Consider the following 11,354-nt stretch of genomic DNA (forward strand, 5'->3'; position numbering starts at 1 on the left):
CACCCCACCCCACCCCACCAGCCATGTAGCGGGTCCTCCGTTCCCCAGAGACGCCTGTGTTCTACTCCGCAGACCTGCTCCGTGGGAACCGAGCAAGCCCGTGCAGGCCAGGAGCGGGAGCAGTGTCTGGGACATAACGAACATGATCTGAGTGGGAACGCTTGTTATCATCACCCTCACCTTCGAGGCCTGGCTGGGCGGCACGGCACTGACAGCTGCTGCACAGCGCCGCTGCTCTGCTGTCCGCGGCAGGAGCAGCTGCAGCTCTCATTCAGCCCCCAGAGCCCAGCAGGGCTGAGACCAGTGAGAGCAGGTGTGGCGGGGCCCTCCGATGGAGGAAGGAAGGATGCTGGGGAGCCCTCCCCCCAGCGACGAAGGTCAGCGCGCCCGCATGGGCGGTGTGCGATGGGGCTGCCAGAGCGGGTGGGCACAGTGTGCTGGTGCTCTGGGCTCCAGACCCCCGTAGCACGAGGGCCTTGGGGGCAGAGGTCAGCAAAGCGTGAGGGGCACACTTCGGATCTGGGCCGGGAAGGGGATGCCCAGACTCTGCAAGGAGGCACCTGTGGAGCCGGCAGGGTGGGGCCGGCAGAAGGCGGGACAGGCCACTGGGGAGCAGCGCGGGTCCCAGAGGACACAGGGTCCTGCGTCCTCTGAGCACCGAGGGTGACCTTCTGTGGGTTCTCATCAGAGAAGCCCCTCTGCAGGGCTCCAGACTTGAAGTACTCCCTGAGGATCTGGGCTGGGGTTAAGTCACGGGGTGTCTGGGGCTGCACCCAGAGGGGAGCAGTGGGGGGCCTCACCCTCGGAGGCTCTGGGTAAAGGTGGGGCCAACAGAAAGTGCTTCTGCCTCTCCTCCAGCAAGGCAGGGGCAAGCTGGAAACTGAGCACACAGCTAGAACGGTAGCCAGGCTACATCTGCTGCAAAAGGCTGGAAGCTTCTAGGATGTGTGTGTGTGTGTGTGTGTGTGTGTGAGCGCGTGTGTTGGGGGTGCTGATTGAGGCCTGTGCAGAGCTCACAGTGTTAAAATAACACCAACAGATTCCATTATATCAATATTTGCAAAACTTCACCTGCTCAAGTCACTCTGCTTTGCGACACCCCCAGAATTCCCCCAGATGCCATGGCCCAGGGGCTGTCTAGCATAAAGAGAGGAACCCCATGGGTTGACATGGCAGCACTAGCTTAGCTGGCCCCAAAGGACGGGGTGAGGGGGAAGGAGACTGTGGCCGGACACCCCTGCAGACCTCCACAAGCAGCTGAGTGGCCCCTGGAGCTGCTGAAGGACAGAAGACATGTGCTGTGGAAGGAAGAAAGGCAGTGGGGGCGGGGGGGTCCAGTTACCAGTCTCTGGGTGTGGAGGCAGGGACAGTGCCCTGCCCAGGCTTGGGGGAGCTGGACAGAGCCCAGCCTCGCTTGGTGGCTCAGCCCCTCACCCTGGCCAGAGGCGTCACGCCCCCGGAAGTGGGAAGGATGGAAATGCCCCTCTCTCTGAGTTCATCACTGCGTTAACTACATTCTTGTGAGTAAAAGCACCTTGAAACCACCCGGCGCATGGGAGAGCGCACAGTTAGTGTGGATGTTACCAGTTTGGCCTCAGTCTCCTATCACTTAGGTCGAGAGTGTGTGTGTCCTAGAGTGGACTCAGCACCACAGGTCTGAAAGGTCAGGAGCTGGCAGCAGCAGCGTCCAGCAGCCTCGAGTCCACGCTGAGCCCAGAGCCTGCCTCGGGGAGAAGGGCGACCCCAGAGGCCAGTCCAGCCCCGGCCCTGCCGCCCTGGCCCGCCTGGGAAGAGCTTGGTGAACAGGGTGCAGAGGGTGTGGCTGTGAGCTCTGAGGCTCACTGGCTCTGGTGTCTCCCGCTCAGACTTTGGGGTCCACATGGGAGCCCCAGTCCTTAGCAGTGTTCACTGAACCCCGCCAGCATGAGCAACATGCTGAGAGCTTTGGGAAGCTAGGGAGGGCCACCCGCTTGGCTGCCTCCCCTCTCTGTCACCCCCCCATGCCCTGGTGGCCTGGAGAGCAGTGCCACACAGCCCCCCTCAGTCCCCACAGCCCTCTCACAGCCCCCACAGCCGCACAGGCCTCTCTCCATGGCCTCCACAGTTGCCCTCAGCTCCATGCCACCGCCCAGCGCCCCCTCAGCCACCAGCCCAGCCTCCTGGTAGGGCCCACACACCCTTTCCTGCCCCCACAACCCAGGGAGGGTCAGGAGAAGGTGCTTCCGGTGCTGGACCTCGGCTTTCCCCAAGGACAGGGATGCCAGGAAAGGCCGCAAGAGGACAGGGGGCGTGGTCCGGGCCTCGGGGGATGGGGCCATGGAGCAAAGATGCTATTCAGCTCTGGGGGCGGAGCAGGAGGAAAGATGGACGCTAATCCAAGCACAGTCCAGAAAGAAAAGGTGGAAGGAGCCATCAGGAGGTCCAGGAGGTCTACCACCAGCTAATGGGAATCTCAAAGAGGAGAGAACATCAGGGAGGAATACCAGCAACGAAACTTAGAAGAAATCTCTAGTCCAAAGAGACTCGGACGCTTCCAAGAGGCTGGCTCGTGGGCGGCCAGTGGAGGGATGAAGAGGTCTCTTGGGGACGCCGGGGACAAGGACGGGAAGGCTGAAAGCCTTCAAAATGAATAAAAGTAAAATGTTTGCTCGGAGGGGTGGGAGCTGCTGGTATCTGACTTCAGTCTGCAGTGATGGGCGAAGAAGACACTCGGGAAATAATTGCAAACCTGGCTCTTAATGCCTGACCAATCAGCAATCAAATATGGCACAGAATAAAGATATGTTCACACCCTCAAGGCATACACACACACACGCGCACACACGCATGCACGTATCCTTTCCCGGACAGGTACTGCTATTTTCCAGGAACATGAGAAAACAGCGGCAACAGGACTTAGTATTTAGCCTAGAGGGTGAGCGTGAGGGCTGGGGTGGGAGACTGCTCCAGGTCACAGCAGTGGGGGCCCAGGGAACAGGTGGAGCAGGGGCAGGAGAGCCCAAGGGGGACAGGGAAACGCAACAGTGGGGTGATGGCAGCAAGCCTCTCCCAGGCACGCTCTCCCCTGTCAACGAGGCAGAAAGGCAGTGAAAGAGAACAGACAGGACACGGCGTTCCCAATACAGGCCAGCTAAATGTGGTAGGCTTTTGTTTTTTTTAAGATGTATTTATTGATGCATACAAGAGCTGGGGTGTAAGCCAGAGATGGGGGTGGTGAGAGGATTCACCAAAGGCAGAGTGGGGAGCAGAACAGATGAATCTACTGAAACACACTGCTGAGGAGAGCAGAGGGAGAGACAGGAGAGGTCTGCTGGGCCCATAGTGCTGAGACTTTGAACCACTTGTGCTCCAGCGAGGCCCCTGTATTAGGGTTTTAAGTGACTAATGGAGTGTCTGTCCACCCAACTTTCCCCTGATTCTGAGAGAATCTCCCCAGAGCCAGCCAAGGTATGGGTGGTATAACCTCATGGGAAAGTGAACATCTCCGGTCCAGGAGCCAGCCTCACAGTGCTGGGGAGCAATGTCAGCTCCTGCTCCCCAGAGACAGCAACACATACAGACGGAACCCCAGGGTCAGGGCCAGGCAAACGATCCCGGACTGCGAGTTGGAAGGGAGCTTAAGTCCTGGATGGAGCTGTCCTCCCTGCTGGGGTGTCGGTGGGACAGTGAAGTGGACCTGGGGCTCAGTGAGGCCCTGGGGTGGGCGGGCAGTTAGAGCAGGAGACAGACAAGGGCGAGGAGCAATGTATATTCTTCGGCACAAGCGTTAACTGTCCCCCCAGACCAGTAAGCAGCTGCGGTGTGGTTGGGGTGCGTGTTGTCGATGCTCAGCCCCATTGTGGTCTCCGGTTGGAGATGTTGACTGTGCACAGATGAGCCCTGAATTTGGGTCAGGAGGTGCGGACTGAGCCCGGGGCACATTCCCTAGGCTCGTAGTCGCTCCCTGGTGGAACCCGCCTTGAGTGCCAGAAGGTCCAGGTTGGGACGAGGCACCCAGACGCCTCGCCCGGCCGTCAGGGCTGCAGGACGGCCTTCATAGGGAAAGGCACCGACCCCCAGCATTCGAACATCCTCCTCGAATTACCTACAGTTGCCCCTGGGCATCTGGGCAGTGGGTACTGTGGGCGCCAGCGATACTGGAATGCTCAAGGCCCTGTAGTCAAGCTCCTCTGCAGCTCCACTGCCTCCCAGCTCTGCATCCTGCAGCATGCAAAATCCGCATCTGAGCCTGGGGCGTTGCAGACACACACGGGAGCAAAAGCAGAGGGTAAGGAGAGCCCACTGAGTTCAGAGAAAGATCAACCGTCTCTTCACTGTAGTATTTCTACTTTTCAAAATTGAGCAACAGAAGGAAGACACCTAATCACACCGGTGAAGAAATGCTCAGTCCCAGTGAAGGCACCATGTTGGATTCGCCCCGGCGGTGTTTTCAAACACCAGGAAAGGTCTGTGCGAGCATTTTCTTCCTCCCGTGTCACTGGGGCCTCTGGTGGCTCCAGAGACCCCTCGCCGCCTCCCTGAACACCTGGCCCGTGTTTTTGAAAGGAAGCCGGGCAGGATCCCACCCCCCCTTTCACCCTCAGGGGTGACGTCACCACTTTTTTCTTCCCTGTCAATATTTTGAAAGCGTGTGGGCTCCTCTCCACACACAGCTATTTATGGAAGCGGATCCATCCTGCCTTGCTGCTGTCTGGGGAGTTCCCGAGCAAAACTGATTGTCTCTGAGCGGCAGAGGAAGGCTGCGCTGGGGAAGTGCTCCAACCCGGACCTGCTCTGCTTTCTCAGCACCAGAGAGAGCTGTGCTTGCCAGTGCGCTGTTTGGGGACAGCTCAGTAAGTGCCCAAGGGTGTCCCTCCACCCCACCCCCAGTCTACAACACAGACAAGGAACTTTATCAGCAAGTGCCTGTCACTGTAGCTTCAGGAAAACACCTTTGATCAGTTGCAATGCCTTCCGTTGAGATTAACCAGTGACATTTCTTTGTGGTTTCCCTGTACTGGGGAGCCATAGGTGCTAACACGTACAGTCCCACTTGCACCCTGTGTCTGCCCCTTGCTGGGGGCCTCCCCTGCACCTCCCTGCACGCTCTGCAGCGGGCACCTGTCATGGGCCAGTCCCCCCAACACACTCCTCCCCCTCTTTTGTGCCAGGTGTGGTTTTTCTCCTTTGTGGACAAAGCCCCCCTTGGAGGAGATGGGGGCACACGGCACCGGTGGTTAATGGTCACAGGAGGCTTAGGTGGGCGCTGGTAACCGCACAGATTCTCAGGGCCCCCATCTATGCCCCCTTGTGCTGGGTGGGCCCGAGACCCGTGCACTTTGGGTCAATTCCCACGGCTGGCCTTGGGGGTTCAGTGACAGCCAACAGGGGTTTGTCTGGACCCTGGGACGAGGGCTGAGGGGGCAGGCTTCCGTCCACTGAACCTCAGGCTGACTGGGGCTCTTTTTGGGGGGCAGGTCTCTGCCATCACCATTTCCCTCAGAATCCACCTTTCTTCTTCATGCTCTTGGGGGTGAAACTGGGATGAGGTCTTTTTTTTTTTTTTTAAGAGGTGGGTGGAGGAGGGCGTGAACTGAGGGCTGGGCATGTGATGAGCTGAAATAGGCGGGGGCGGGTGGCAGGGCACAGCCAGAAGGACCCCTACCCTTCCTGGGTCAGGGCTGCAAAGCTGCAGGCCAGCTCCTGCCCGCGGTCAATTTCTTACGACTGCCTGGGTTGGTCCGTGTTGACTCCCCTGCCCGCCCCAGAACAACTCCAAGGTACGCCTGTCAAAGGAACCAGCTGTAGCAAATAATGAATCATAGATTTTATTTCAAAATGTAAACATCACTAAACATGCATACACGTTAAAACAATAAAATTTACAATTTAGTTAATTTTTTTTTCTTTTTTGCATAGGACATCATTACAATATAGAATCTATGCCATACAAAATACATACAAAGTTTATCCGAGCAAGCCAAGGCCAGTTGGGAGCTGTACAACGGTAATACTTCACTGTAGTGATCCGGGAAGGATGAACCGTGGCCTTCCGAAGCATGGCGTGGTGCTGGTTAGAAAGTAAAGGTCCTACCGGAAAGGAAAACAGGTGCTCGATGGAAATGGTCTTGGACCCTTGGGTTCCGCCTTAGGGTTTGGCAAGCACTTCCAGGGAAGCCCCATCAAGGGCTTTGCACAGAGAGGGGCTCACGGGTGTGGGTCTGGAGCCAAGCGTGTACTCAGCACACCCCCACAAGCTGTTCCCGGGTATGTGGGAGCCACGCAAGTACCTCGGCTGGCAGCACGCAGCGGCTCAGGGGTCTCACGCTGGCACATCAAGCCCTTGGGGTACCCGGCACTTGGCTCCTGGAGACCCCCCGGGATGAGTCCAAGGGAGCTGCATCTCCTACCCGCATGCGCAGAGAGACACGCTGACCTGGGAATGGCCACCCTGACCTCACCACCCCGCCCCTGCAACGTGCCTGGACCAGCCCCGGGCCCAGAGCGAGAGGGACCGCCTGCAGCCAGGCCCGGGCTAGGCGGGCGGGCCTCCAGCTCATGTACTCGGCGTCCCAAAGGATGTGGCCACAGGAAGCCCCCTGGGCCCCGGGAGCAGGCTGCAGGCGCGCCCCCACGGGAAAGTGTGACGCGCAGGGCGGGGGACGCTGTCCTCTCCCATCTGGTTCATCTTCAGATAAAAGCAGTTAAGGTTTTAAAGCTGTGTGAGAAGGGGAGAGGCCAGCTGCACTGCCAGGCTGTGTCGCCACAGGGGTCTGGAGAAAGCACGTGGGGCCCCTCACCCCGCGGGACCGGGGCTCCCGCCTCCTGCCGAAGCCGACTCTTCCTGACGAGATGGCCGGCGGGAAGGGGCCTCTCCCTAAACGGTGTTCGGGCATCTATCAGTAGTAAGCTGGACTGTGCACCCCAGTGCTAGCACAAAACCTTCTGGAATGTGTGAGGGCAAAGCTGGGACCCAGGCTCAGCATCAGGAACGCCAGCCACAGGCCTGCTTCTTCCCAGGCGATCCTGAATTCACAAGTGTCCGCCCACAGTCTTGATTTTAGCTTTGGAAAATATGGTCATGAGAATCATATGTGGAATCTTTGGACAGCAAACGATGGGGTGACCTACAAGCATTTCCTCTTGGTTGTCCTGTGGCCAGTGCTCAGACCCGGAAACCTGCATCTGCGCCCGGGACTGATGACTTTAAGGGGAGGGATGGGGGCTGGGGGAGTCAGTGACACTCGTCAGAAGTCGTAGTATTAATCAGGTAGTCTCGTAAATGCAGCCCAGGCCGGGGGTTGAGAGGAAGGACACACGCCGGCTCGGCCGCGGTTCCCGTGAGGTGGCGCCGGCTCCGCCGGGTCAAGCCGCAGCTGGCAGTGCTGTGCGCGGTCTTAGCACCTGCTCTGGCAAGAACGCGCTGCTGCGTCTCCTGGACACACTGGGCGCAGCGGCAGGAGACCTGGAGGCCGCTTCCGCCATGTCTCGCTGGGGACCACAGAGAGCCACGGGCTCTCTGCACACTCCAAACCACCAGTGGGGGGTGGGCAGGGCAGCCTGTGCCCCCCACCCCCGTGCGTCCCCACCTCTGAATCACCCCTCACGGAGCCGAGTGTGAGTCATGACAGGGTGAGGCTGGGCGCTCCAGTGCCACCAATGTTTGCACCCAGAGCCAGCACCTGCTCCAACGCATGCCTGGAACAAAGGTGGGGACTGTGCACCTCCAGTGCAGTGGGTAGGGGGTGGCCGGATGCAGGGTGTGCACCTCCAAGTCCACGTGCCCTGCCTTAAGAGCACCACTGCCCATTCCTATGTAGCACCCAGCAGAAGACCCGGGGCCCTCTGTGGAAGGGGCTCTGTCCGGTGGTCTTGCCGGTGGCTGCAGGCCCCCACAGGCATGGGGGAGCTGACGAGCACCCCCCTGATATGGCTAATGCAAAGATGGCCTTTGGGAAAGTGAGCTGAACCACCAGCCCCCGACGGCGGAGTCCAGGCCATCTGCAGGCCTTTTGGGAGAAGCCTCTCCCCTTGCTTAGGCAACCTCTGCGCTGAGCCCTCTGGTGCCCCTTGGCCTGCCAGAACTGAAGTCTGCCACAAAACAAAGGTATGAGCTTCCGCGACTACCCCTAGGCGTCTCTGGGCTTCTCAGTCACACTGAAGGTAGCAAGCATGGCCATGAAGCAGAAAATTAAAGACCCTGAAGAAGGCCCAGGCTGGGGAGACATTCTACATCTCAGCAGCAAACACAGGCTGTCTCGGGAAGCCTGTGCAGCCGCTGTCAGCAGGGGCATGAGTTGGGGCGGCTCTCCCCGGCCACCACCCTCCTAGGCACACTCTACATTTCATGATGACAGGCTGGCAAGAGCCCATCTGAACCTAGCCTGAGATTCATGGATTTTTCCCACCCTTCAAGTGAGATGAATTTTAGCCCCAGCTGAGTCGGGACAATCCACCGTGGCTGGCTGGAGCCCCAGGCCCAGTGCCCGGGGGCCTGGCAGGAGTTCCCTCCTGGTGCCCTAAGTCGGAAGAGCAGTGCCTGTCTCCCAGGCCTCACTCATTGGAGGGCCACACCCTGTCATCAACCAGGGCCACTTGGGAATGAAGACATGCTCTTTTGCCAAAAATAGCCAACACCTGCAGTATTTCTGTTTTAAGGCAATGTTACCCTTCCATCAATCAGACGGAACAGCCCTGGGTCATTTAGAAGAAAAATTAAATTAAGTGCTCTCTTTGGAAACAGCCAACGCCCGCCTTCCCTCCCCTTCCCCACCCCCACCCCACCTCTAAAACAAACCAGCTCTTCTTTTATTCCAAGATGTCTGGGTTTAGAGTCCTTTTGCCTGTCTATGGCAGACAGCTGCAGGCCAGAAGCCCCCTTCAGAGATGCCACCAGCCGGCAGATCACAGGAGACACCTGGCTCCTCCTGGCGGGGGGAGCTGGGGGGACACCTTGTGGGCTCCCAGGCTCGCAGCTCCCTCTGCCTCCAGGACCCCGCAGGCGGTGAGCTGAGCGCACCAAAAGGACTTTGGAATAAAATTCCTGAACCTGGAATGTGAGTTCCTGAGACGTGAAATGTATTCAGTGTGGCTTGTCAGCCTCACACAGAAACAACTTTGGGAGGGGCCTCCGAGGGCCCATTCGGACCTCACTTTGGAACTGGAAGTGAAGAGCTTTCACCCCAAGTGCCCAGGGCACACTCCCGTCAAGGTCTTTACCAAAGGTAAGCAGGGCCCTCAGGCAGCCCGAAGGGAGCTCGGGAGCGGGAGCGAGGCGCTGGCCGACACCTGCCCGCTAGTCCCCTGTCCCGCTCCGTTCCTGTCCGGCCACAGCAGGAACTCCAGATTGGCCCCGCCTGGGGTCTCAGGCCACGCAGACGCTGCCACACCGCCGGCTGGCTCCAGCCACCATGCTGGGGAGAGATGGCTCCGGCACCGGGGGGCTGCAGGTGGCAGGCGCCCCGGGGGTCGCTGTGGACAGGGCGCCCGTCCATTCCGGAGTGGCCCAAAGCAGTGGCCAGGGGCGATGGGCACCTGCCAGACCTTGGTCTCCGGGGTCTCTTTGTGCTGCACCCCACAACACGGGAGGGTGCGGGGAGTAGATAGCCACAACCAAGGCACTCTGGGCCCAGGAAGCCCGTCTGTGGCCCTCTGAGGTCCCAAGGGTCATTTTTCTTCATCAAAACGAGCAGAGGTCTCTGCAAGATACCCCAAGTCTGCCCCCCCCAACCCACACCCCTGCCCCAACACACAAACACACACACACACACTCACACACACCTGCGCGCACATACACACTACTGTCCTGAGGCGTGTATTTACAAGCCCCAACTCTCGGGGAAGGGGAGGAAGGGACGGGCAATGCCCAGACAGCAGGGCTGGGGCGGACACCTGCCTGTCTGCAGAAGAGCTTGCTGGAGCCCCGGGGGCTCTGGGAGAAACTGCCCCAGCTCTCTGCCCTCTTCTCTTAGCAGAAGGCTGGTGGCAGGTGGGCAACCCTGATGTGCTGCAGGCAGGGCTAGGCTGGGGCCCCCCCCACCCCCAGGTGGGAGGGGAGACGCAGGAGGGAAAAGGAGGAGTCCTGGGGATGCAAAGTCCTCAGAGAAGCCAGGGCCAGTCACCTCGTGCTGGGGACATGATGGGGCTGAGGGAAGCGTGTCCCCAACTTTCTGTCTGGCATTCCCCGGGGAGGAAGCAGAATACATGTTCCCTGACAGCAATTCTCATGACATCCGATTCACTGCACCCAAAAGTTCCAAGTCACCAGGTTCCAGTCTCTTGCCGCCGAAGAGCATCTGGGAAGTGCCCCAGTGCCACACACATGGCCACACGCAGCGCCTCTGGCAAGGCAACCCGACAATTTCACCCACCTCCTCCAGCAACAGTGTCTAAGTGAGGGCGGGGTGAGCCTGGGGGAATGGCGGCGGGGCTAGGCACACCCTGGCCACTCGGTGACGCTCCTGCCGAGGACCAGAATTCCAGGCTCTGTGTTCCAGTAAGAGAGCTGGGGCAGTAGTGAAGGGCCCCTGGATGCCTGCCAGAGGGACACGCAGGAGCAGACGGCCCTGGGCAGGGCGCGGCTCCCGCCCCCGCAGGCTGAGGGCTGGCGGGAGGTGGCCCGTCACACCGGACGAGGGGTCTGCCCGGTCCAGGCTGGCTTCTCTGCCCCCAGCTGCTGCAAGAGGCCGCGGGAGAGGCGCCTGGCGGCAGGAGAGGGAGATGGCGGCCTCCCGCCTCTCCCGGGGAGGGGGGTGCCCCTCTGCCCAGCTCTGCTGGCGTAAGGCGGCCCTCTGAAGCGTCTGGTCCTGAGCCAAGCACGCACCAGGGCGGAGGCTGGCGGTGGGTGTGTCGGCAGGGGGGCGGCGCGCAGGGCACCTTAGGAATCTGCCCTGGAAGCACAAATGTCAGTGACCACGTCCACTCAGAAAGGCCTGATGATGGACTGACCCACAGGCCAGGCACTGGGCACCATCTGCGCTGGCTGGTGGCCGTGTCCCCAGTGTGTGTGAACCCAACACACAACTCCAAGTGCAAATCTATGTACAAAGTAAGGCGGCAGGGAGGGGTGTCCTCGCTGACCTTGTGGAACATGTCCATCCCTGAGAAAGGGGGCTCAACACCGCTGGATCTCACCTTCGTGGGCATGTCCGTTGTGCAATTTGTGGATGGTAATTTCTGAAATGTTTTTGTTTTCTTTTGTTTTTTACAAATTTACTTTGACACCTGAGGTGAAGAAAAATTGGGTTTCTGTTGTGGTTGTTGATTTCAAAAAGTCCTCTCCCTTCTTTCTGACTACAAAAGGAGGCGACACCGGAGAGGCGCGAGCGTCTGCTCATGGCTGTAGTCGGGGTCCCGGCCGGCGGCGGGGCCTGGGG

General features: G+C 59.5%; 1 protein-coding gene across 1 annotated transcript in view; it reads right to left on the reverse strand.

The window, feature by feature from the left end:
• Positions 1 to 9,343: 9,343 nt before the first annotated feature.
• The window catches only part of KLF13 (Kruppel-like factor 13), a 21,331-nt gene continuing 19,320 nt past the window's right edge, over positions 9,344 to 11,354 (reverse strand). The window contains exon 6 of the mRNA XM_012732663.1: positions 9,344 to 9,450. Coding sequence (XP_012588117.1) covers positions 9,344 to 9,450 — 107 coding nt within the window. The remainder of the gene's footprint in view (positions 9,451 to 11,354) is intronic.

The sequence above is a fragment of the Condylura cristata genome, unplaced genomic scaffold, assembly GCF_000260355.1.
Source record: "Condylura cristata isolate star-nosed mole 26May11 unplaced genomic scaffold, ConCri1.0 scaffold00035, whole genome shotgun sequence".
Lineage (NCBI taxonomy): Eukaryota > Metazoa > Chordata > Mammalia > Eulipotyphla > Talpidae > Condylura > Condylura cristata.